This window comes from Loxodonta africana, chromosome 15 (genome assembly GCF_030014295.1).
Source record: "Loxodonta africana isolate mLoxAfr1 chromosome 15, mLoxAfr1.hap2, whole genome shotgun sequence".
Classification (NCBI taxonomy): Eukaryota; Metazoa; Chordata; class Mammalia; order Proboscidea; family Elephantidae; genus Loxodonta; species Loxodonta africana.
This window is the reverse complement of record NC_087356.1, coordinates 2,588,237-2,615,251: the sequence shown is the minus strand read 5'-3', so window position 1 is coordinate 2,615,251 and position 27,015 is coordinate 2,588,237. Positions and strand designations below refer to the sequence as shown.

The window sequence follows — 27,015 nt, the reverse complement described above, 5'->3', positions numbered from 1 at the left end:
GAGAGAGAGGGGGCTGCACGTTGGTGATGACGACCCACTTAACTTCTCAGGGCATAACCCCGCCTCTGCTGCAGCCCTCTTTCCTGTTTCCCAGCAACACCTGAAGGTTTTCCTTGGGCTTTTACCTGTGGCCAGGAAGCGATGAGCAGCCAGAAGTAGCTGAGGTGAGATTTTCACTTTGAGTTCATTGTCAGCATCCTTGAAGGCTGAGAAATCCCGCTTGTTCTTCTCAGATACCCGTTTCCGGCTTCGGTTGTCAGCTACAAGAGGAAGAACCGGGACTTAGTCTGGCTGAGGACACTTCCCCTGAGAACTTGGGATGGACTAGGACCTGCCTCCCAGTCCCCAGCTCTGCTGGTCTCTTCAACCCAGACCTGCAGGCTCTGGGCCAGGGCAGGTACTCAGCACTGACGCCCAGGCCCAGAGGCTGGGAGGCACAGAGGTAGCCTCTCTCCCCCGGACTGCTTTCAACAACATGCTCCCTGCTCACTGTAGCCAGTGCAGGGCACCAGGTTACAGGCTGTCAGGGTGCTGGGAGGCACCTCCCACATGCTCCGCACTGTGCACTTTCCCAGCAGGGACACTGTGTTTTGGATCCGAGCAAGGAAGGGGCTCTGGGGCCTGTGGAGAGGGACAGACTCACTGTACATATCCGACTCATCCAGGATCTCGGACTTGATGATCTCCTCGATGACATCCTCCAAGGTGACCAGGCCCAGGACCTCATAGAAGGGGTCACCCTCACCCTCGTTGTTCACCTTCTGCACGATGGCCAGGTGGGACTTCCCTGTAGACAAGGCAGGGAGTCAAACCAAAGGGGCCCACACCTTAACACACTTGGGGTCACGGGGTCGCTGGGCTGGAGTCATGGGTGATTTTCCCCCTTTAGTTTCTAAAGTTTCTACTGTGAACACATACTGCTTTTGTAAGAAGAAAAACATACAAAAGTGTTATTATTTTTAGAAGCATCTAGTTAAGGGCCATTTGTTAAATGGGATGAAACGGCAAGGTTCTGCCCCACCCAGTATCAGGGGCTCCTGGGACTCCTAGGGGCAGGGAAGGCCCCACGCTGACAACCCGGGGGGCACAGAGAGCCCGCGGTCAGGTGACAAGTGTGCCCCCTGAGGACACTGCCCACCCTGAAGCCATGCGGGCGCCCCTGACATTCCCCCCCAACACAGCTCTCCTCAGCACAGACCCAGGGGCTGTGACCCTGCCCCAGGCAAAGCCTCTCAGTTCCTAAAGCCATTAACAAATTAAGCCCAGGCTGTAATTAGGCACAGCAAGGACTGCAATTAGAGAGGGGCCACCTCTCAGCCTAAAGCAAGAGAAAGTTGTGAGGCAGAGGGCAAGGAAGAAGGCCAGAAGCCGGATGGGGTGGTCAGGCTTCTCAGCTCCTCCTTCTGGGTTCCCACCCTGCTCCTCAACGCTCCCAGCCCCAGTGACAGCTGGGAGACAGCCAAGAAGGGCCTGGCCTGGGCTCCACGTGGACGGAGGTGCTGTGCACGCATGCTGGGACAAAGCCCCAGGAGATCTGTGACAGTCAAGCCGGGGACTCCTACTCAGTGCAGCACCTCACTCTAAGGACTGAAAACTCGTTCTAAATGGTCTCTGTAGAGGAGGCCTTCCAGTCTCCCGGAAACACGAGGCAGCAGTAGGATTCCTGCATTCCATGAGGGAGAGCCGAGTTCGATTCCCAGCCAACGCACCTCACGTGTGGCCACCACCTGTCTGTCAGTGGAGGTCTGTGTGTTGCTGTGAAGATGAACAGGTCTCAGCGAAGCTTCCAGACTAAGACAGGCTAGAAAGAAATACCTGGCAATCTACTTCTAAAAATCAGCCAATGCGAACCCTATGGGGTACAATGCTCCAAGCCTCAACTGAACACTGGGCAACGCTTCGTTCCACGCATGGGCCAACCATCAACTAACAGCCACCAGTAAATCAGCTGCCGTCAAGTCAGTTCTCACAGCAAGCCCACGTGTGTCAGAGTAGAACTGTGCTCCATAGGGTTTTCGGTGGCTGATTTTTAAGTAAGTAGATCACCACGTCTTTCGTCCAAGGCTTCTGGGTGGATTCGACCCTCCAACCTTTTGAGCGTGATTTTCACCTCCCTGGGACTCCTTCGGGAGCCCTGGTGGCTCAGTGGTTAAGAGCGCAGCTGCTATCGGCAGTTCGAATCCACCAGCCACTCCTTGGAAACCCTATGGGGCAGTTCTACTCTGTGCTATAGGGTTGCTATAAGTTGGAATCAACTTGATGGCAATGGGTTGGTCTGTTTGTTTGGCGTGGGGCGGTGGGGGGGCGGGGGGGTACTCCTTCCAGGTCTCTAAGGCCACAGGAAATTCCCCAATATCCCAGGATGGAGTCTTCAGAGCTCCTGGGCCTGCCTAGCATTTTAAAAAATAAAATCCAAGTAATGTATCATGAAACTTTTCACACACATATTGCTGTGATACATGTTATTTCTGCTACCAAAAGCTTTAGCACCACTGCTGGATAGAGCTGTGGCTGAACACGATTAACAATCCCCTAACGTCTTTCTAGAGATGAGCCAACAACAGCAAGACAGCTGCCAAGGTCCTCCAGCAGGGCAACAGCCTGGTCGGGGCCAGGAAGGATCCTGGGGTTTGGCCCCCAGGCCTCTGTGCTGTTTGAGACGGTCAGTACGGAGCGCTCTCCAGAAAGAAAGATGCAGCGCCTTGAGGGTTCCGGGCAGCCAGATAAATGATGCCATCCAGGGCGGATACGAACTCAAGCAAGGCAGCTCCTGGCACCCTTCTCCCTGGCACTCTAAGAAGACTGGTGGTGCTCCATGTTGGTGGGCGGAAAGCAGACAGGCCCCCACATGCACTCCTTCATGGGTGGGTGGGTACGCGGGCACATTTCAGGAAGCCTATCAGGCAGGACGCCTTACACTATTTTTTAAGTGTGCCTAACCTTGGACCTAGGAGCCCTGATGGCATACTGGCTAAGTACTTGGCTGGTAACCAAAGGTCAGAGGTTTGAACCCACCAGCCACTCCATGGGAGAAAGATGTGGCAGTCGGCTTCTGTAAAGATGACAGCCTTGGAAACCCGATGGGGCAGTTCTATTCCGTCCTCTAGGGTCTCTAGGAGTTCAAATCAACTCAGTGGCAACAGGTTTTCCCTCTGCCACAGAACCTTCCCTTCTCCCGACCAGAGAACTTTTCTTGTCAAGGTCATCACCTATGACCTCTAATGGTGGGATTTCATCCTCAGATGACTTGCCCAGGCAACAGCCTCTGACCAGGGAACAGACCCTCCGTCCTCCTGGAAACTCTTCCTCCCCTTGGCTTCCAGGCCTCCAGCCTCCTGGTGCTCCTCTCACCTCAGGGGCTGCTCCTCCTCACCTCCCTTCTCCCTGATCTGCGAATGCTGGAGGGTCCAGGGCTCAGTCCTTAGACCTGGTTCCTTGTGCCTCGTGCCTTTAAATACTGACTATAAACCAAACCAAAACCAAACCCATTGCCATTGAGTCGATTCCAACTCACTGCATCCCTACAGGACAGAGTAAAACTGCCCCATAGGGTTTCCAAGGAGAGGCTGGTGGATTCAAACTGCCAACCTTCTGGTTAGCAGCCATGCTCTTAACCACTGTGCCACCAGGGCTCCAAATACTGACTATACAGTATATCAAAGAATCCCAAATAATTGCTTCCAGCCCAGTCCTCTCCTGTGTGCTCCAGACTCCTATATCCAACTACCTACTGACAGCTCCACGTGAATGTCTAACTCTTAAACTTAACCTGTCTGTTATGGATTGTATTGTGTCCCCCTAAAATGTGTGTCAGCTTGGCTAGGCCATAATTCCCAGTGTTGTGTGACTGTGCACCATTTTGTCATCTGATATGATTTTCCTATGTGTTGTAAATCCTACCTCTATGATGTTAATGAGGCAGGATTAGAGGCAGTTATGTTAATAAGGCAGGACTCAAGCTACACAATTAGGTTGCATCTTGAGCCAATCTCTTTCGAGATATATAAGAGAGAATCGAGCAGACAAGAGAGGGACCTCACTACCACCAAGTTAAGAAGAGCCAGGAGTGGAATGCATCCTTTCACCTGGGCTCCCTGTGCTGAGAAGCTCCTAGACCAGGGCAAGATTGATGATAAGGACCTTCCCCCAGAGCCAACAGAGAACGCCTTCCCATGGAGCTGGCACCCTGAATTTGGACTTGTAGCCTTCTGAACTGTGAGAGAATAAATTTCTGCTTGTTAAGGCCCTCCATGTGTGGCATTCCTGTTATAGCAGCAGTAGGTGACCAAGACAGGAGTTTCTTCTTGAGAAGAGTCCCATCTTCCCCAGTTCATCCTTCTGGTTCATCAGGCCAGTGGAGAAGTAAACCTTGCTTCTTCTTTCTTTCTCTCCCCCTCTACAGCCAACCCATTCAGTAAATCCTGTCAGGGTTACCCGCAACAGGTATGCAGACTCTTACCTCTTCTCCCGCCCTCCACTCCCACCTGCCCATAATGGGCCACCAGTATCTCCCACCCTGTGGGCTGCTTCACCTGGGACCCTAGCCGACAACACAGCAGCAAGGGTGGCCCTCTTACAATGGCAGTCAGACCATACCATACCTCCATCAAACCCCCCAGCGGCTCCCATCTCACCCTGACCCTGAAGCTCTTTGTGTGACCCACCTTCCCACATCTCCTCCCTAGACATCTGCATGGCTCACCCCCTTTAGGTCTTTGTTCAAATGCCATCCTCTAATGAGGGCTGCCCCGATGGTCCCATGTAAAATTGCAACACCCTCTCCAGCACTCAGGACCCCTCACATCAGTTCGTCCCCTAAAACAAGCTGCGTGATACCCGTATATGTTGTGCTTATTCCCCGTCTCCTCCATTAGATATCCAGCTCCACCCGGGCAGGGGCTTCTGTCCGAGCTCCCAAAATTCAGGCCAGCGCACGGCACAGAACAAATACTCAACAAGTATCTGTGGGATAAGAGGACATTTCTCTGGAGGAGACAGGCAGCCAATGGGGAGAAGGAGAAAGGAAGACTAGAGAAGGAATTATTCTGGACTTCAGTAATTTAGAACTTTCCGTAGTTCAGAAGTGACAGCTAACTGATCTACTATTTAAAAATAAGCAGATCAACTTGACACTTTTATTTATGATTCTCAGTGAATGGAATCTAATGTAAATTTTTATTTTAATGAGTTACCTCATCTTATTATTGATGTCCATTCAATTGGAAAATTAGATTTTTGGGGTGGGCGTGAGTGAGAAGCGAAACATGAAAATTTAAGTAATACATCTACTCTAAAAGCTGAAAATCCTAGATTTTCCAAAGTAGTCCTCATTCGGAAAAAAAGACAACATGTAAGAAATGCACATTTGGTTACTGTTTGATCGAGCCATATAAAATTGCTGATATCTATTTTTGACCAATGAAAATGGCAATTTCATATGATTTAACCAAAGAGCATAGGGGATTCAGGATTTTTCTTCTTTTTTATACTTCTCTGTATAGTGGTTCAAAAGTTTCCATAGTCAGTAAGTATTAATTTTACAATTAGGAAGAAACACACTAAAGTAACTTTGGAAAATGTATAGTACTGCTTCCCTCTGGACTTCCAAGTTCCTGAGCCTTCTCAATCCAAGCAAGGCTAGGAAGGAGCAACTTGGCTGTGGGGGACCCTGGAGAGGCAACTCAGACCCTGGCCATCCCCGCCGCCTCCACTGGGCCACACCTGGCCCCCACTGGTCTCCTCTGGGCTCTGGGCCACACCCGGCCCCCACTGGTCTCCTCTGGTCCACACCTGGCCCCCACCTGTCTCCTCTGGGCCACACCTGGCCCTCACTGGTCTCCTCTGGGCCACACCTGGATTCATGCTTACCCACTCCACCCTTCACCCTTCCCCTCCCAGGTCAGAGATCTGTGAGGCCTCTGGGGGTCTTGAGGGCAGACCCTCAGGCAGCGAGCAAGCCTCTGCCCACTCCCACCTGGAGGTGAGCTTCCTGAGTCCCTCGACAGCCCTTCCTCCCAGCCCTGGCCTCCTGCTGGTCACCTCTTCATCCTTCAGGCCTCAGCTCAAACATCACTTCCTCAGGGAGACTTCCTGGCCCTGGGTGCCTTTAAGTTCTCACTGTCCCGCCCCCCACCCTTCTTTCACAACACTGGCCCCACTGTTGCCCACTTGTGCCATCAGCTGACCAGCGTCCACCTCCCCACTGACCAGACTGCAGGCTCCGGGGAACTGGGCTGTGGCGACTTTGCTCTTCACCAGGCCATCCCTCTTACACTTTGCCTGTATATAGCAGGTGCTCAGAACTCTTTGCTGAATACATAAAAGACAGTCTCAGGGGACTCGGCATCTTGGATCGTTTTCTTTGCCTTAGAAAGCCCAATGTTCTGACCTCCATGACTCCCGTTTTAACAAACAATCTGCTACATCCTTATCCCCCATATAAAGCTTCAGACTACCTCAAAGATCACAGGAAGGAGCCATCACTAGCTGCTGGGTTTTGAAGTCCACGAGGCCTGAAAGGGACACACTCATCAGCTGCAGATGCCTCTTCTCATGCGGAAGAACCAGGGACCCCAAATCAGACCTCAGATCCCCACCACCCAAGATGGTGTCCTCAGGGTATCCTGGCTGAGCCCCCTAGCTAGTTCTACCTCCCGACACCCCAGGTTCCCAGGACTGGCCCTGCGGAGAGGAGGTGGCCAGGGCTGACTAGAAGACACTTGGGCAGAGGGTCTACACTTGAGATGGCTGGGCACCCTGATTTCCTGCGGCGCCCTGATTTTCTCCTCACCAAGGCCACCAGCAGGATTAAGCTTGCTATTAATAGCGCTGACCTCAGCCAGTGGGAGGAGCAGGCGGCCCATCCCAGCCAGAAGCCAGAGGCCTGGAAGGAGAGGAAGCCAAGGGGACAGAGACAGCAACAGAAGATGAGCCCCCCGCCTGCACCTGACTCCCCTTCCACTGTGGGGGGATTCAGCCGGGTTCATCCACAGGCCTAAAGCAGGACTCGTCCACTGCTCCTTTCTTTCCAGAAGCAGCTGTTGGTCAGGGACAGCCAGGCTGGGAGAAGACCTAGAGGCCAGAGGGCTGTAGCGGCCCAGGCCACACACACATGCTGGACACCCTGCATTTCTAATGATGAAGAAAGCAAATGTGGAGCTTGGGCACCTGGAAAGAAGGCCTCAAAGGTACACGCTGGCAGCCCGGACCACTGTCCCTGTGGCTATACCCTGAAGGCAGCGCCAGGGAGGGGAGTGGCTACCCCTGAGACACCTCAGAAAGAAGCCAGAGAGCCTGGCTCCCCAAATGCCCACGGGCCATCTGCAGGACCCAAGGAGGGCAGGCTGTGCCTTAACTCCCAGAGCCTGGAGGAGCTTACAGCCACTGGGGCCAAGCGAGAGGGTCAATGCTTCTACAGAGGGGTCTTCTCTTAACAGAGTGTCTACCCTTGCACCCCTGTACCCCTCAGCTTCAAGGTGGGAGAGAGTCACACACCAGAGCACAGCTGGCTATCTGTGAAGCACACATCCAGTACCCACAGCAGAGGCAGATGGGCAAGGAGCGGACCGGGAGGGGGGTGTTCAACCAATAAGGAACTTAAAAGAACGCCGAGGAGGTCCTTAATTTTAATACAGGTTAAAATAGAGGCCTATACAGCAACCAACACTGAACGGCACCGGGGCGGAAACAGAGCAACGGGAGTTAGAAGTAAAGTCCAGCAAACTGGGGATTTCGCACATAATAAAACTGACATTTGCAATCAGTGGAGAAAAGAGAGATTGTTCAATGGAAGCCATTGGGCTAACTGGCCAGTATCACTGTTTTATACGAGATTTTATAAATCACTAAGACAAAAAAGCAGCAACCTAATTTTAAACGAACAAATAACATGAAAAAATATAAAATGACAAATAAACAGGAGAACAACGTTCATCCTTATTAATAAACAAGAGAATAAAATTCTTTAAACCGAACATTTTTCATCCAGCGGCCACCACCGCCCACCCTGTCAGCCAAGACTTGGGGGATGTGTGGTCACGGTGTTGGCATGGCAGCCGCCACCACTGCCAGGAGTTTGGAGTTTTTCAGGAATTTGGCAACACGTGTCAAAACGTAAAATGGCCAAGACCTTGGACGCGGCCATTTCTCGGCTTCTAGGAGGTTCCACGGCACTGAGCGGACACGGAGGAGGGCGGGAGGGTCCGCCCAGGGGCTGCACTGAGCGGACACCGAGGAGGGCGCACGAGGAGGGCGGGAGGGTCCGCCCAGGGGCTGCTTCGGACAGGGTCCTGCAGCCACCAAACAGGCTGACGCAGGCAGAGGTTTGTCCAGAGAGACGGCGGCTCACTGTTTGTAGCAGAAAGTCACAAAACAGAGCTGTGAGAAAGATGCACGGCTGCTTTTCTTCACTTTCTTTTTGATGCATTTTACAGTTAACTTGCATTATTTTAAATATTTACTTTTATAATCGGAAAAAATAAGAACACGACTTTCACGGGCAGGGTAAAGAAAGCCGACATAGTTTATTGATGACTAGAAGAAAACGCACCAAAAATACTCCCATTCTGGGTGGTGTGATGATGGCCACTTTAATTTCTTAATCATTTTCCATTTTTCTAAGACTTTCTACAATAAATACATTACTTTTTTTTTTCTTTTTTAAAATTGTGCTTTAGGTATACGTTACAGCTCAAGTTAACGTCTCATTCAAAAATTGATACACGTTGTCTTGTGACATTGGTTGCAGTCCCCATGATGTGAGAGCACGCTCCCCTTTCCATCCTGGGTTCTGTGTGTCCGTTCATCCAGTCCCTGTCCCTTCCTGCTTTCTTCTGATTTTGGACATGAGCTGCCTGTTACGTTTACTTTTTAATGCACCCCTTTGTGCACTGTGCTTTTTGTGCTCAGCAATGTCATGGGGGAGCACTGTGCTCTGAGTGTCAAGCTCTCCGTTTCCTTCCCCCCATGGGGTGCTCCACCGTGTGGATGTGCCGATGGACTTCACCCTCTCTGTGCCCCTGGAGGACACTCAGATGCTCTCCAATCTTTCTCTACTGCAAACAATGAAGCAGTGAAAACCCTGGCACGTCCATCGTTTGATCCCTGTGAGATTATTATAAATATAAAGATGTGGAGTTACCGGGTCAAAGGCTACGTGCATTGGCAAATTTGAGAGAAACCTCCAAAGTGCTTTCCCCAGCAGGTGTCCCAGTTTACACTCAACAGAAACCATGTGCGCAGTGCTTAAGTTACTCCTCAGTGCTTAAAACCCACTGCCCTCGAGTCAATTCCGACTCATAGTGAGTGACCCTATAAGACAAAGCAGAAATGCCCCGTAGGATTTCCAAGGAGCAGCTGGTGGATTGGAACTGCTGGGCGTCTGGTTAGGAGCCTGAGCTCTTAACCACTGTGCCACAAGGGCTCCAAATATGCAGCAAGTGCTCAATAAGTAAAAAAAAAAAAAAAAAAAAAACACCACTAATGAAAATACTACGCTACACTTGGTTACATTTTTAAAATGCTAGCAATGAACACGGAAAGACAAAGATGACAGAGGAAGGCAGCCACACAGAAACGACACAGGGAAACACAAACACTGTGGCCCATGTGCCAAAAATTCAGAAAGGGGTCTGCACATGAAAGGATTCCCGGAGGCTTACCCAGACCACTGCGCAGCCATCCTGAGCCAAGACAAGGAAACACATGCAGACGCCGCTTGGACTTTGAGGGTGCCACAGCCCATCCTGCGTCTTTTAGAACAGTCTCCAAAGGGGGCTCATCACAGACAGCTATTTTTTAATCCAAAACAAGTAAGTAAGCTTAGCTTTTGTCTCACACACAGACCGACGGTGGCCCTAGGCAGGAAACCACGAGGGGAAGGGGGCTCTGGAAGGCAGAGGCCTTGGCAGTGACTTACACCCTTGCTCATTCAAGCTGGCACGAACTGCAGGTGAGGCCTGCTCCATTACACAGGTTACAGGCTGGGCTCAACACTTCTAACCCAACTGACCCTCAGGAAATGGACAAGACTCCTGCAAAGACTCTGGAGACCGGAGAGAAGGCTCAGAAAGCAAGCACAGCTAGAAAGACAGGCAGAGCTGCCACTCCCGAGAGCCCCGGTAGGATACCGCACCAGGTGAAAACTGTACCAACCGAATCAAGGCTGACAAGGGGTGGACCAAGATAACTTAAAATTGTTAAGAAAACGAGACAGACTTATATCAACTGCCATTAATGATGAAGCCACCCTAAGTGCACTTTGTGCTTTGTGATAGTAATGAAGCATGTTCTGGAGACACCATGAAGCCATCACTATTAGCCATAAAAAAAACCAAACCCAATGCTGCTGAGTCTATTCCGACTCATAGTGACTCTACAGGGTGGAGTAGAACTGCCCCACAGGGTTCCCAAGGCTGTAAATCTTCACAGATGCAGACTGCCCACCTTTCAGTCAGCAGCTGAGTGTTTTAAGCAGCGCACCAGGGCTCAGCTATTAGCAAGATATATAAAAACAGTGCTTATTTCATCTTCACTTCTTAAAAAAAAATTGTGGGTTTTTTTAGAATACATGTATTAGTAAAACAGTACCTGTACAGTTGGCCCTTGGTATCGGAGGCAGATCAGTTCCGGGGCCCCCCCAGAACACCAAAATGCTCAGGTCCCTTTATAAAATGGCGTAGTATTTGCATATAACCTGCACACATCTCGGTATACTTTAAACCGTCTCCAGATTACTTACAGTTCCCAACACAAAGTAACTCCCTAGATTACTTATAATAGCCAACACAAAGTAACTCTCTAGATTACTTACAGTTCCCAACACAAAGTAACCCTCTAGATTACTTACAGTACCCAACACAAAGTAACTCTCTAGATTACTTACAGTACCCAACACAAAGTAACTCTCTAGATGACTGACAATACCTCATACAAAGTAGATGCGATGCAAGCAGCTGTTAGTACCGTGTCATTTGGGGATTGCGAACTAGACTCAGGAATGATGCTCAAACGCTGCACGGGAGGGAGACTGAGGACTGTGAATGAGAGGTTACAGCCGGGGACAACTGCACACCCCACGCTTGCCTGGACTCAGCAGAGCGCGCGGTGCACGAGGCAAATTCAAGTTTTGCTTTTTGGAACTTTTATTTTTTTAACCCCCCTCATCCCTGAATATTTTCGAACTTCGTTGGTTGCATCTGCTGATGCAGGACCTGTGCAAATGGAGGGACTGGATGGCGAAAACAGTTAACACACTTGGCTGCTAACTGAAGGGTTCGAGGTTTGAGTCTGCCCAGGGGTGTCTCGAGAGAAAACTCTGGTAAGCTGCTTCCAAAAAAAAAACAGCCAATGAAAGGCAGTTCTACTCTGACACACACGGAGTCGCCAGGTGTCAGGACCCACTCGATAGCAGCTGGTAAAATTTTCACATAATTTTTTTCCAATACTGTTAACAAAAGAAGAAAATTAAAATCACTTATAGTCTTGCCTTCCAAAGATAACTACTGTTACCAGTATTTCCTTTGGTCTTTTAAAATGTCTATTTAGATAAAATATTACAATATATATTTCCACCACAAGTGAGATCATCCTGTAGTTTTCTATCCTGTTTTTTAAATATTCCACATTCTTTGTATCTTCCTGCGTCATTAAAAAGTATTCAAACAAGTTGAACAGCCTCAAAATGTTTCACTGCACACACACGTATATAATGTCAATCCCGCCAGGCTCTTAAATCGCCCCCTCCTTTCTGACACAAGGAGCCCCGGTGCAGCAGTGGTTAAGGGCTCGGCTGCTAACCAAAACGTCGGCAGTTTGAATCCACCAGCTGCTCCCTGGAAACCGCACGGGGCAGCTCTCTTCTGTCCTGTAGGGCTGCTATGAGTTGGAATCAACTTGATGGCAGTAAGTTTGAGTTTTTTTGACTTGAAAATCCTTGCATGTAAGTAAGTGTATTTAACCATATTTCCATGCCCTTACGATAGATTTCTAAAAGGGGCCTTCTAGGGTGTCGGTAATGCTCTACTTCTTAAGCTCAGACGTAGTTACGCTGGCGTGTTCGTTTTGTGACAACCTACCAAGCTGTACAGCGCTATGATTGATGCCTTTGAATCACGGTGTTGGCGAAGAATACCGAATATACCACTGACTGCCAGAAGGACAAATAAATCTGTCTCGGAAGAAGACAGCCAGCGTGCTCCTTGGAAGCAAGGAAGGCAAGAAAGACTTCGTCTCATGTACTTCGGACATGTTATAAGGAGGGACCCGTCCCTGGAGAAGGACATCATGCTTGGTTAGGGAGAAGGTCAGCAAAAAAGAGGAAGCCTCCTCTACAAGATAGGCTGACATAGTGGCTGCAAAAATAGGTTCGAACTCAGCAACGACTGGGAGGACGGCACGGGACCAGGCAGTGTTTCGTTCTGCAGTACACAGGGTCGCTGTGAGTTGGAACCCACTGGGTGGCACCTAACAACAACTCTATTTATACAGTAGTCCCTCTGTATCCAAGAAGAATTGGTTCCAGGGTCCCCTGCGGATACCAAAATCCAAGGATGCTCAATTTCCTTATATAAAAGGGCTTGTATTTTATATATAACCTACACACATCCTCCCATACACTTTAAATCATATCTAGATACTTATAATATCTGATACAATGTAAATGCCAAGTAAATAGTCGTTATCTTGCATCGTTTAGGGAATAATCACGGGACGCAAGGGCAAGGATGCACCAAGTGCTGGAGAGTGAGGACTGTGAAACAGGGAGAGGCTGCAGCAGGTGCCTGCACACCCCTTCCTTCTGGTGCCCTCAGTGGAGGGCTCAGTGCACGGCAAATGCAAGTTTTGCTTTTTGGAACTTTTTCTTTTTTTTAACCCAATATTTTCAACCCGTGGTTGGTTGAATCTGCAGATGCAGAACCTGCAGATAGATACAAAGGGCCTACTGTATCATGCTTCAACTAAAAACTTAAAAAGAAATTCTAGAACTGAGAAAGATGTAGCAGTCTGCTTCTGTAGATTCACAGCCTTGGAAACCCTATGGGGTCACTAGGAGTTGGAATTGACTTGAGGGCAGTGAGTTTGGTTTTTGGGTTTGCTGAACCCGCTACCACTGCTAACCAAAAGGTCAGCAGTATGAATCCACCAGCTCCTCCCTGGAAACCCTACGGGGCAGTTCTCCTCTGTTCAACAGGGTCACTCTGAGTCAGAACTAACTCGATGGCAACAGGTGTTGGTTTAGAACTGACAGTAAATTTTCTAGCCCGGAGTTACTGGCATCTCCCAATCTTCTGGTCTCCTTCTTCTTTTTTTTTTAGTAATTTTTATTGAGCCTGGTCTCCTTCTTAACATCTACACTCTCAATGACCCGTGACACAGCATGGTCACAGCTCAGCGTGGGCTCTGGAGCCAAACAGCCTGGGGTAGGCACTGTGTTGTTCCTGTGACTTTGGGAAAGATTCTTAAAGCCTCTCTGAGCCTCAGTTTCCCCATCTCCAGCATTTGGAGGGTTAATTGAGTCAAGTATTCGATAAATGTTAACCGTTAATGAACGAAGGGACTTCCTTCTTTACACTCTGCTTTTCCCTCTTGGAGAATAACAAGCACCTTCTCCTCAGGGGAGCGGACTGGAAGCAGCCATCTGCTAGTATCAGCCCCAAGCAGCAGGACCTCCATTCCTTCTTATCCTCCTGGTCCTGGACACCTTTCAGAAAAGCATTCTTTGCTGTAGGTCATGGGCATTTCCAGGAGAAGGCCTCTGGGAGAGTCTTTGTCCCCTTGGATCCTCCTTGTCGCTATCCCAATTTCCTATCATAGCTTCCTCCCTCCCTAACTGGGGCACCCAGGAGGGGCCAGGAGACTGGTGACTCCTGAAGCAAAAGAGCCCAGGCTGGGGTGTAACTAGTCCAAGCGCCCTGCCCCTTCCTCTGCCCATCCCCTCAAAGCAGCTGTCCTCAAATTATGCCCCCGTAGTTACAAGAGCTGGCCAGCGGGCTTTACTTCTCCCAACATGAAGGGGAAAAAAATTATGTAGATAAGGAGAATTTCCTCAGTTTTAAGTTTCTCTCTCATATGTTTTTCTTAAGCTCTGGCTTCTGTTACCCTTAATATACACATCAGGGCACAGATACGGCGGTACGTGAACGGTACAGAATTATACAGTAGCTATTTTCAGTTCAGGGTATTCCTAATCCCAGGAAAGGCACCACGCCCCGACGGTATATGAGAACCACTGCGGCCTCGAGCTGGTGTCAGTGCCAACTCGGGGCACCTTTTGGATAATGACAACAATAATTTTTAAAATAGCTGACATTCATTGCATGATTACATGGTGCCAGACACTGAGCTAAGCGCTTTACATGCCTTACCTCATTTAGTCCTCACCACAACGCTCTGAGGTAGATACTGTTATTAACCTGGGTGACCAAATCGCCAGCAACTGAGGAAAAATTTTTATTTTTCTGAGTCCGAGTCAGTCACTCTTTTGAGGCTTTCACGAAATAAACCACACTGCACAAGCATTCACTCATTTTTTTTAAAGTGACTTTTAACACTTAGGAAAGTTTGACAAAAGATGGGCTTCAATTAAAGAAGCAGGATTCTACAACCAGGGCCTCCACCAGGCTGGAGTCCAGCACAGCTAGATGGTGCCCAGCTAACACCACTGACTGCTCGGACAGGGATCTCAGTAGAGGGTCCCAGACAGAGCTGGAGAAAAATGCAGAACAAAATTCTAACTCACACACACACAAAAAAAGACCAGGCTTACTGGCCTGACAGAGACTAGAGACACCCAGAAAGAATATGACCCCCGGACACCCTTTTAGTTCTGTAATTAAGTCACTCCTCAAGTTCACCCTTCAGCCAAAGATTAGACAGGCCTATAAAATGAGACTAAATGGGCACACCAGCCCAGGGGCAGAAGCAAGAAGGCAGGAGGGGACAGGAAAACTGGTAAAAGGGAACCCAAGGTCGAGAAGGGAGTGTTGACATGTCATGGGGCTGGTAACCAATGTCATAAAATAATGTGTACTAACTGTTTAATGAGAATCGAGTTTGTTCTGTAAATCTTCATCTAAAGTACAATAAAAAGTAAATAACAAAGAAGCAAGATTCCTGGTGACTCCGTGTGTGTGTGTATGTGTATGTGTGTGTATGTGTGTGTGTGTGTGTGTGTACGTGTGTACGTGTGTATCTGTCCGTCTGCCTAGAACGGTGAGAGAGCGTGTGTAAAGCTGCCTAGGGGTAAGTGTGTGTCTGTCTGTCTACCTGGAGTGTGAAAGAGAGTGTGTGTATATAAAGTTGCCTGGGGGTGAGTGTGTCTGTCTGCCTGAGGGGTGATGGTTAGGGGGCATGTGGGAGTGAGCCTGACTGGGAGATGGGGTAGGAGGGATCCCTACTTCTGGCAGAGGCTCCCGGCTGCCTGCTGGCCAGAGAACAGGTGTTCTGAAGAGCCTGGGAAACCAGTCTTGCGAGAACCCTGCTGGGTCCTGGTAAACTGGCCCCGCAGCAGGGAAGTGACTGTAACTCCAGTACCAGGTTTAACCCCCAGCAACATAGGCTGGCAGTGCACACCCCAGCCCTCCGGGCTCAGATCCTGCAGGCAGACGGAGCACACACTGCCTAGCCCTCTTCTGGCAGAAATCCTCAGAGAGGCTCCTTCCAGGAATCCTTGGGACAAGAAAAAGAATTTTATTTCTTATCAGAGGGGAAATCTGAAGAACCAATCTAAACTGCACTCCAAAAGGAGGACAGAAAACCGTCTGCAGACAATCATTTCAACGTGAAATACATTTCCATAGCTGGTGGGAGCCAGCATGGCTGTAAAACGAAGATGGTTTTGACCTTGATACTTGTCAAAAGATTTTTTTAAACTAAAAAAACTGAAATAAAATCTTAGGAAGCCATCACAAGAAATACATCAAAATATTAAAAGTGGCTCTTTCTAGGTCACAGGCTTGTGATCGTTTTGTTTTGCTTAGGTTGTTGTGTGTTTTCTAAAGTTCTGAGGATGAGATGTGCCTCTTCCATGGTTAGGAAAAATTAAACACTAGTAAAAAGATGATCACATAATAAATGGAACAGGAACAGAACCAAGGAGTCTGGACTCTGGTCTACAAAATAAGCCAGGAATCCATTACGGAGCCACAAAACCTTTTATAACAGGAAGTCTTGGCGTGCACAGGTATGACAAGTGGGTTGTACAGGCAGGCGGGAAGGAGTGGCACACTAGGGAGGCATACCTGAGACCAGGTCCCACTGCAAGGGCAGGGGCTCAGAAAAGCAGAGGAGAGGGGCTGGACAAAATGGTGGCCTACAGCAACAGAAAGCCACTCTGCATTCTCTTAGCTGAGGGTCCATCTTGGGCACCCCCGGGGAACTTACAATCCTTATATCCTCACAGCAAGCTCTGCTGAGAGGTTCATGAAATCCCTAAGACCACAAGAAAGCTTGGAGAGAGTCAGCCCTTGGACAAGCAAGGCAGCCAGACCCCACCCAGTGGGTTGGGTTGAAGGACTAAAATCAGTCACCCACACCAAGTGGCAGCCCTGGCCCTTCCCTCCCCTTCTGCACACACTCTCCCCTGGCTGTGTGCACTCTCATGTGATAAATATGCTCGCTGCCCTGCCCGTAAGGAGACTGATGGACAGATAAGTGGACACAATACAAGGAGCAGCTCCTTTCCCTTCAAAGATGGCCTTGCTGTTCGTTTAACCAGAGCTCATCTGTACGAAAGCACTGATGAGGGGCTGGGGGTTTCAGTGAGGGGGGCGTTTAGTATCTGTACCACGAAGCCCCCTCCAAAGAGGGCTAGGAAGCAGTCACACCACGTAGAAGCAGTTTTACCCAGAGCTGGTGCTAAGGACTGGCAAGCCCGTTTCTCATGCTACAGTTCCCACCCAAGCTGTCCCAGAACAAGCGGAAAAGGAGCGGACAATGTCACGTGTTGTGGGTGGAATTGTGTCCCCCCAAAAGATGGCTTGGAACCCTAACGTCTGTGCCCACAGAGGTAATCCCATTCGCGAACATGGTTTTCTTCATTATGTTAACGAGGTCATCAGTGTGTATAAAAACCAAACTCACTGCCATCCAGTCGACTCGTAGTGACCTTCAAGGACGGTAGAACGGCACCACATAGTTTCCAAGGAGCACCCAGCGGTTTCGATTTGCTGCCTTTTGGTTAGCCACCCTAGTTCTTAACCACTAGGCCACCAGGGTTTCCATCGGTGAGTGCAGTGTGCCTTCAACCTAACCACTTTTGAGATGTAAGAAGAGCAGACTGGACACAGAGGGAGGTGAGCACAAATGGCGGGAAGCTAGATGCCACTCAAAAATCTCCAAGGAACTGAAGAGCGCCAGGGCTGGAGAAGGATTTTCCCCAGAGTGGACAGAGCCTTCACCTAGAGCCAGCACCCCCTGAACTTCAACTTCTGACCTCCTGAACGGTGAGAAAATAAACTCCTGTTCTTTCAAACCACCCACTTAGGGGATTTCCATCACAGCAGCAGTGAGAAACTAAGGCTCCTTGTTCACTCCGCATTGAAGACTCAGCAGAGATGTCACCTCTTCTGCAGTGTCTTCCCGACTTTACCAACAAAACAAGCCTCCCATCTCAGGGTCCCCTTCCCTTGGCCACTTCTCCTGCAGGGCACGGTTCTGTGTTCTTGTGCAGTCATCTATTTTCAAGGTTAAATAGCTGTTCAATTCTGCCCATCCTGACAGAGCTGTCGGAAAACGGGAGTTAGGCTTTCTAATTAAAAATGTAAAATGTTCGAAAAATAAACACCTGTATGATCTAAAGAGCCCTGGTGGCGCAGTGGTTAAGAGCTCGGCTGCTAACCAAAAAGATCGGCAGTTTGAATCCACCAGCCGTTCCTTGGAAACCCTGTAGGGTCACTATGAGTCAGAATCGACTCGACAGCGACGGGTTTGGTTCTTTGGTTTGATCAGGGTTTAGAAGCAAGCAGTATCTTCTGTGTCACGGCTCTAGGAAGACAACTGTAAACAGAAGATCTGGGAATCTGCTACCAACCCTATCTCCCCAGTAGGGGTTGGCCTCCGGGTTATAGAACGTCAACGACAGAAGAGGCGCGCTGCCCACTGGCTGGCTCCCGTGCTGGCCTACTGCGCGGGGCCTTGCTCCATGGCCACAAGCACCGGACAAAAGAGAGTGAGGAGAAATCTGGCCAGTTATCAGCTGCCTTCACTGAGACTTCTGCCCTGCGCCCTGGGTACCCTAGCCACAGTAGGCGGTTCCTGTCACCCTGTCACCCTCTCAGCTACACCTGCCTCTGGCCGTTTCTCCAGATCAAATCACCAACTTGGGACTGTTTCCAAGTAAAGCTGACAGACGCCAGGTGTCCAGCTGCCTTCCCTCTCCACTCTTCTAGGCTGCTCTCTCTAGGCACCTTGGGACCTAACTGTCCAACCTCCCCCGGTCTGGGACGTGCCCCCACCACATGCGACCAACCCACACATGCTTGGCTCCTTCTCGTCTCCTTCACGGAGGCGCTCCTGCGAGGCTTCTGTGTGCTGGCATGCCCTAGTGCTGACCTTGACTCTTCCCGGGCTCTGTGTGCTCTTGGCGCACTCCCAAACCTTCAATCTGCTCCTGGCTTCGCTCCGGAGTCCCTGGGTGTCACAAATGGTTAAGTGCTCGGCTGCTGACTGAAAGGGTGGAGGTTCGAGTACACCCAGAGGTGCCTTGGAAGAAAGGCCTGGCAATCTACTTCCAAAAATGCAGACATTGAAAACCCTACGGAGCACAGTTCTATTCTGACACTCATGGGGTCACCATGAATTGGAATCACTGGATGGCAACTAGTGTGGTTTGGTTTTTGGTTGGCCTCACTCCTGAGCCCCACACAGGCATTTTCACCTGCATACCTGCCGAGGTGTACTGACACTTTGCTGTTTGGTGTAGTCCAGGACCAGCATCATAGGCATCATCCAGGAGCCTGTGAGAAGTACTGAGTTCAAATCTGCATTTGAACAAAACCCCCAGGTGACGTGAGTGCACATCCAAGTGTGTGGCTCTGGTGTAGGCAACGCTGGGCAGAGAAGGTGCCCAACGAAAGGTAACCATGATTATCATTGCCACCCCCTTCCCTCCACCCTCACCAAGCTGCTTTTTCCTCCTCCCTATTAGTTCGAACCTGCCGGGCGCTCCTTGGCAACTCTGTGGGGCAGTTCTACTCTGTCCTATAGGGTCGCTATGAGTCGGAATCGACTCGACGGCACTGGATTTGGGATTTCAGCTGAATGACACCACCATCGACCCAAATCTCAAGCTAAAATCCTCAGACTTCCACAACTACTTCCTGCCCGAGTCCCACATCTACCAACAATCACTGAGTCCTGTTATTCTGACTTCGGAAGCACCTCAAAGGCTCAGCCCTTCCTCGCCCCCCTCCCCCACCCTATCTGTGAGCTAAGCGTCGTCTACATGTCTGTCTCCCTGGCAGGCTGTGAGCTCTGTGAATAGAGTTTTCTTCATCTCTGATTCCTAACAACTAGCACAGTGTCTCTAACACACGGCCTTCCATAAATCAAATGTTTGCTGCACAAACGAATGAACAAGCAGACGGGAAACAGACATTCAAGGCGTGTCAGGTGAGAGGAACCAAAAGTGAGTGCAAAAATCATGCCATGTTTTTTTCTTGACTTTATAAAGTCACTTCAGGAATAATATTAAGTAGGTTGGAAACTGGATACAGCATAGCTGGATATATTGGAAGGGGTTTTTAATGAAAATATTTCTAGTCCTTTTCTTCTTCCAATTTATACCCACTAAGTCAGAATTGGAAACCATGGTGACATAGTGGATAAGTGCTACGGCTGCTAACCAAAAGGTCGGCAGTTCAAATCCACCAGGCGTTCCTTGGAAACTCTATGGGTCAGTACTACTCTGTCCTATAGGGTTGCTGAGTTGGAATCGACTTGATGGGAACGGGCTTGGTTTTTTTGGTTTTTAAGTCAGAATTGACGACTTAACGGCAACGGGTTTGGTTTGGTTTTTGTTAACTTTAAAAACCAAACCCACCACCATCGAGTCAATTCTAACTCGGAGTTATAGCGACCCTATATATATACGCGTCCCTGGGTCGTGCAGTGGCTAATGTGCTCAGCTGCTGATCAAAAGGCTGAAGGGTCGAATTTATCCAGAGACACCTTGGAAGAAAGGCCTGGCAATCTACTTCCGAAGAAATCAGCCACTGAAAACCTTGGAGTCGATATGAGTCAGAATCGACTCAAGGGCAACTGGAAATAGGGAAAAAACTTTATATGTACAAGAAAAACAGTGACAGGTCTAAAGTCACCTAGGGGGTCATTAACCCTAGCTGGGTGGAGTTTAAACCCAGCCCTGAATAGCTGGCTAGATGGTTATAAGGTGGGTGGGGAAAGATAAGACTGCTAAAGATGAGCTGAGTGCAGGCAGGGCCAGGAGTGCAGAGGGAGAGAGCAGGTAAAGGAAGGTGGGTTTGAATTTGAAAGGAGGCAGAGCTTCTGACCTCCACAGGAGAGCTCATTCCAGTACTTTCCTTGTGGGGGGAGGGGGGTGAGGTGGGGGGGGTAGTCTCGGAGAGCATCTGTGGTGAAGGAAAATCCAAACTGGGCCAGGACTAGGCTAGGGAGCCCTCCTTGTAAGATAGCAAGCTGTGGAGGAACCCACCGCACGACACCCAGTTCTGCAAACAGTTCTAGGTCAGGTTTAAGTGGAAGGGCCAGAGTCCAATCGCACGAGCCTCTCAGCGGCCTTACAGTTTGTCCGCCAGGTAGACGGTCTTGCTCCTGAGGCTGGGAGTGGCGCCTCACGGATTTTTTTTCCCTTGCTTTACTGATTTTTGTATCCTGCCGTACCTAGCCTGGAAACCCTGCTGGCACAGTGGTTAAGTGCTATGGCTGCTCACCAAAAGGTTGGCGGTTCAAATCCACCAGCCGCTCCTTGGAAACTCTGTGCGGCAGTTTCACTCTGTCCTGTAGGGTCGCTGCGAGTCGGAATCGATGGAATGGGAACGGGTTTGGTTTTGATTACACAACCAGCATAAAGATCTTGAAAATAATATCAAAACAAAGCAGAACAAAACGAACCCACTGCTGTCGAGTCGACGCCGACTCTCGGCGACCTCCTGTGTCCCACACAGAGTGGGACCGCTCCACAGGGTCGCTCCACAGAAAAAGATTACCAGGCGTTTCTTCCACGGCGCCAATGGGTGGGTTTGAACCACCAACCTTTCTGTTAATAGTTGAGTGCAAACCATTTACGAACCCAGGGACCTGCACATAGTAGACCAAACCTGTTGCTGTCAAGTCAATTGCAACTCATAGTGACCCTATAGGACAGAGCAGAACTGCCCCGTAGGGTTTCCAAGGAGCAGCTGGTGGACTCGAACCACCGACCTTTTGGTTAGCAGCCAAGCTCTTAACCACTGCACCACGAGGGCTCCTTATCCCTCATCTGCCCCTCAAAATTCTAACACTTCTGGACTGAGGATAATTCTCTTCCAAACCTGACAGGTCAGTCATTCATTCAGTGACTTTTATTGAGGCCTATTCTATGCAGCAAGAACATTCTAGGAGCTGGAGGTACGTGAGTGAACAAAATAAAGAGCTCTGCCTTTCAGAGCTTACGCTCTAGTGGAAGGCCATAAACAACACAGTAAATCACAGATTTGTTAAACACCGACACACGCCATGAGAAAAAGAAAAGGGGAGCTCAGAAAGGTCAAGGCGGGTGTGGGGCTGCAGTTTACTTAAACAGAGTAACAGAAAGGCCTCCCAGAGCAAGTGAGGGCCCAGCAGAGAGAGGGGGCAAGGCATGCAGGTACTTGGAAAGCAGCACTCCAGGCCGAGGGGAAAGGGCAAAGGCTCTAGGCCGGGAGCATCCTGCTGTGTTTGGGGGTGGGGGGAGGGGCTTGCCAGACAACAGTCATCCTTTTCATTTGTTCATTCACTGTTCAACACTTACTGAAGACCTTAAAAAGGCATGGCCCCCACCCTCAAACCCAAACCCACTGCCATCCGGTTGATTCAATTGCAACTCACAGTGACCCAACAGGACAGAGTATTACTATACCATAGGGTTTCCAAGGCTGTAATCTTTACAGAAGCAGCCTGCCACGTCTTTCTCCCAAGGAGCAGCTGCTGGGTTCGAACTGCTGACCTTTTGGTTAGCAGCCAAGTGCTTTACCCACTTTGCCAGCAGGGCTTCTCTCTCTACCCTCAAGGAACCTCTAATTCTAAGGCTGGGGGCTGCAGGGGGTAAAGGGAGCAAAGGCAGCTCTGGCAGAGCTAGGCTCAGGGCCTGTACCCAACCTGGGGTGGTGAAGGTCCCCTGTGGCCCGGGAAAGAGCCTCAGAGACACTCAGCTAGACTAGCCACCAAGCCCGGACTCTCATGCTAGACAATGCTGGCTGTTGACCTTGCTGACTTTTTTTTTCCTTAGCTAAGTCTTCCAAAGACCAGATTTGTAAAAAAAAAAAATTTAATTGTGGATGTACACCAACTGTTTGCCACGTCCTACAGGGCCTCAGACTGAAAAAGTAGATGCCAGGTGGAAAGATCTGGGAGAGGCCACACTAGAGGGAAGCCAGTGAGGCAATGGGGTGAGCCTGGTCTCCCTTGACTTCTGGGAGCTAGGAAGGGATGGAGTAACCCCCAGTTCATGAGGGGTGATCACCTTGTTACACTCACATCTCCACGGCCTCTGGGTGCACTAGGTGCGCAGTACTACCAGCACCCTTTCCAGGGCTCAGCCTCAAGCTCCCAGCCTTTGCTAAGAAGAATCCTATGGATTACAAGAGTGAATCCAGAAAGCTCAGTTTCATGGAGGAATTACGGCTGCTCATCAAAAGGTCGGCAGTTCAAATCCACCAGCTGCTCCTTGAAAACCCTATGGGACAATTCTACTTTGTTGGAATTGAGGGCAATAGGTTTGGTTTCATTTTGGGGCGGGGGAGGGGAGAGCTAAGAGATGGTAGCTGTTTTCCCAGCTTAATGGAAGAGCACTCCTTGAGATGGAGTTCAAGGACAGCCCTGTGGAGATCCAGGAAGCATCCCACCCTAGGAGAGCTCAGCCCTGCAGATCATGGGCTGGGAAGCCTGATCAGGCCAGTTCATACTGGTTGGATCCAGATTTAGGCTGAATAGAGAGAATGTGATGGTGGGTGTGTCACCAACCACACTCCCAAAGACCAGAGAGGCGGTTAAGAGGAAGCTGCCCTGGAGAGTCCAAACCAGATTCCTGACCAGAGGACATGGGGGGGGAGGTGCAGGGGACACAAATCCTCCCTGGGCATTGCTTCTCTGTCCCAGGCTCAGGTCCCTGGGTTTGCATCCCCAAAGTTCCCCCCAGGCTCTGTGGCCATTCACCAGACGAGGGCATCCATGTCCCTCCAGTTTCTCTGTACTGAGGCAGTCTTCATCCAGATGTCTCCCTCTCAGACTTCTATTACTCAAGCCAACCTCTCAGGAGGGAGGGATGTGGACAGCTAGGTCAGCTCTGATGCTGAGACTCACTCCATAAACTTAAAAAGAGGGTAACAACTCCCCACAAACACGTCTTTTCAGAAAGAGCCTGGAAAAGCCAGCACCTCTCTATTCCACCCCCTGGCCCAACAATTCAAGCAGTTTATTGGGCTGTCCCCCACTCTGTTCCAGGAAGGACTGCGGGGATCTTAAGGCTTGCTCCTAGCTAGGGTTCGGAAGTTTCTCGGAGCCCTGTGCCCGAGCAGCTTCAGTCAGTAGGGGCTCCACCTATAGAAATGAAGGCAGGAGATCAAACTTAAAAAGCTGCCTCCAGGATTAGGGTGGGTTCTCCATCAGTCCTTTATAAACAGCTTTCCTTTCTGCTTGTTCACTCCCTTCTACCTACGAGGTTTCACTCTGTAATTGGCTCGTTTACTGCCACTCTGAGGGCTCCTGGGTGGCAGAGGTGGGAGGAAAGCCCTGTCAGAAAGAAAGGGGTGTGTGTGCCCTGAGCTTTGAGGCTGGTGAGTAAACCCTCCAAGTTCCTTCCATTACCACCTGAGAGCTGGCCCAGCACCCATGGGAGAAAAAAAAGCTAGGCCAGGGGAAGATTCCTGCCAGACCACAGGAGGGAAGCTCAGGTTTGGCGCCTGGGAGAGACAGAATAACCAAAACTTTATCTGCTGAATAGTCCAAAGTGTTATTTAGCATTGTTCTGGGCAGGTAACCAATAAAAAAAAACCAAACCCGTTGCCGTCGAGTCGATTCTGACTCACAGTGGCCCTATAGGACAGGGTAGAACTGCCCCATAGAGTTTCCAAGGAGCACCTGGTGGATTCAAACTGCCACCCTTTTTTTTTTTTTTGGCTAGCAGCCAGAGCACTTGGCCACTACACCAGGGTTTCCAGGTAACCAATAAAAAAAAAAAAAAACCAATAGGGACCTCCTAATTCTCCTGCTTCTGCAGACTGGGGGTTCTAAAGATGTTGCTCCCCTGCTCAAAAATCTTCGATAGCTCCAAGCTAACTTACTGTCCCAACTTTGAGGTCTCTTTATCACAGAGCCCCAAACTACTCAGCGGCCCCCACCCCAACCCACCCCACCCCCATCAACCTGACCCAAGGCCCATATACTGCTGAACAGGACCGCGTACTTCCCTTCCGCACTAGGTTCTCCGCTCAGGGGGTTCCCTCTAACTCAAGTTCCATGTTGCTCCTCAAAGCCTCCCCATCTTTTTACGTCCCTCCTCAAATGCTCCCTCCCGTGTGAAGGCATCCCGGGTTCTCCAGGCCCTTCTCCACTCCGCCTCAACCAGATGTACAGGCTCTCGGCTCTCAACCTCAATCGTTCGGGTCTCGGCCTCTTTTAAGGCGTTTGCTTTGCTCTATCCTGCTTCCCCAAGGGAAACCCTGGTGGCATAATGGTTAAGTGCTACTGCTGCTAACCAAGAGGTCAGCAGTTCGAACCCACCAGGCACTCCTTGGAAACTCTATGGGGCAGTTCTACTACGTCTTATAGGGTCGCTAGGAGTTGGAATCGACTCGAAGGCACTGGGTTTGGGTTTTTGTTTGTCTGTTTGTGCATCCTGCTTCCCCAGCTCCCTGAGGCCTCGCTCTGGCCCTCCAGCTAGAGCACAGGCTCTCCAGGAGCAGGGGCTAACTGTGTCTTACTCAGTCTGACTCACGTGAAGCACACAGCACAGCTCCTGGCAGGCAGCAACGCTAAAGAACTGCTTTTTGCTGCCCTGAATACCGTTCGCCCCGGAGCCACAGGAAGAGATGGGCATAGGGGCACAGTCACGCTAACCGAATGCTAAGCTCCGCAGACAAAACACGCAAGAGTACAGGAGTGCCGTAAAGCAAGGGGAAGGACGCAGGAGCTCCATCAGACCTTACCCTTCTTGAACTCCTCCAGCATAGCGTCCAACTTGGTGTCGTGGAAGACAAAGTGGACGGGGTGGTTGTAGAAGCGGGTGATGGTCTTGAGGGGGGTGCAGTCATCGGGGTCCACGAAGGCCAAGTCCTTGACATAGAGAATATCTACAATATTGGACTGCTCGTCTTCAAACACCGGGATGCGGGTATAGCCGCTTTCCATAATCTCCGACATAGTGTTGAAGTCCAGGACGGCATCACTCGGGATCATGAAGCAGTCTTGGAGCTGGGTCATGACATCCTCCACGGTTTTGGTCCTTAACTCCAGGGCACCCTGGATCATATTTAGCTCCTCTTTCACGAGGTCGTTATAGGGCTCCGTCACCTTCAGCATCTCCATCAGCTTCTCCCGGTTGTAAACGGTGCCAATCTCCTGGCCCAGAATAAAGTCCAGGAGCTTGCTGATGGGGAAACTGAGAGGGAAAGTGAGCAGCATAAAGAGTTTGGTGAGACTGATGGTGTTGGCGCCCACAGCCAACCCATGCCGGGAGCACAGGGCCTGTGGCACAATCTCCCCAAAGATGACAATGCCAATGGTGGAGGAGGCCACGGCCATGAGGCCAGACCCGATGAGGTTGTCTAAAAGGATGGTGAGGGAGGTGTTGACCAGCACGTTTCCCAGGAGCAGCGAGCACAGCAAGTAGTTGCCCTTGCGCCGGATGGGCTCGATCTTGCGGGCATAGCGCTTCTCGCGGTCGGTGCCGCAGTTCTGCACGATGCGCAGCTCCATGGGGTCCAGGGCCATGAGCCCCAGGTTGAGGCCAGAGAAGATGCCCGACAGCCCCAGCAGCACCACGATGAGGACGATGTGCAGCCAGAGCGGCAGCAGGCTGCCGGCCTCCTGCGCCATGTAGAGCAGCGAGTCTTTGTCGGTCCACCTCTGCCAGGGCTGGTCCGGCCCGGCCCGGGTGCACAGCGCGTACAGCTTGACGTTCTCGCTCCTCCGCAGGAACCGGGTCAGCAGCACCAGCACCGCCGACGTGCCCCCGCGGCTGACGTTGACCAGCTGCTGCACCACCAGGTCCTTGGTCAGCTCCGGGCAGCCGCTGGAGTGGCGCGCCGCCTCGTTGTCGTCCAGCTCGGTGAAGGAGATCAGGCCGCTGGCGACGGCGCCCAGGCGCTGGCCGTACAGCCGCAGGCTCACCGAGCTGCCCTCGGACACGAAGATGATGCCGTCCGTGTTCACCCCGCACGACTTGTTGCAGCTCGCCAGCCGCATGCCCAGGACCGTGCCCCGCGGAGGGTCGCCCTGGCCCCGGGCCCCCCGCGCCCACAGCAGCGCCGGCAGCACCAGCGCCGCCAGGAGGAGGCGCCCTCGGCCCGGCCCGCCGCCCGGGCGCCCGCCCCCGCCCTCCGGCGCCATGTTGCTCCCGCTGCGCCGCCGCCGCCGCTCCTCGCGCCCCTCCGCGCAGCCGGCTCGCGGCCCCGCTCCTGCCGCCTCGCCGCCGCCGAGCCAACTGCCCGGGCAGCGGGCCTGACGTCAGGGCAGCGCCCCGCCTGGCCCGCCCGCCGGCGGCCACGCCCCTCGTTTGCATGGGAGGCTCCGCCCCGGAGCGCGCGGCTCCTGCGCCGACCTTAAGGTGGAACGGCGCTGGAGCAGGGCAGGTGCGGCGGGCTC

At 51.0% G+C, this 27,015-nt stretch overlaps 1 protein-coding gene across 2 annotated transcripts in view; it reads right to left on the bottom strand.

Moving 5' to 3' along the window:
* The window catches only part of CNNM4 (cyclin and CBS domain divalent metal cation transport mediator 4), a 36,512-nt gene extending 9,752 nt beyond the window's left edge, over window positions 1-26,760 (bottom strand). For both annotated transcript variants that reach the window (XM_003422025.4, XM_064268419.1), the window contains exons 1-3: window positions 25,359-26,760; window positions 644-787; window positions 126-260 (exon numbers count right to left, since the gene is read on the bottom strand). In XM_003422025.4, the coding sequence (XP_003422073.2) occupies window positions 126-260; window positions 644-787; window positions 25,359-26,760 (1,681 nt within the window). The remainder of the gene's footprint in view (window positions 1-125; window positions 261-643; window positions 788-25,358) is intronic.
* Window positions 26,761-27,015: the final 255 nt, after the last annotated feature.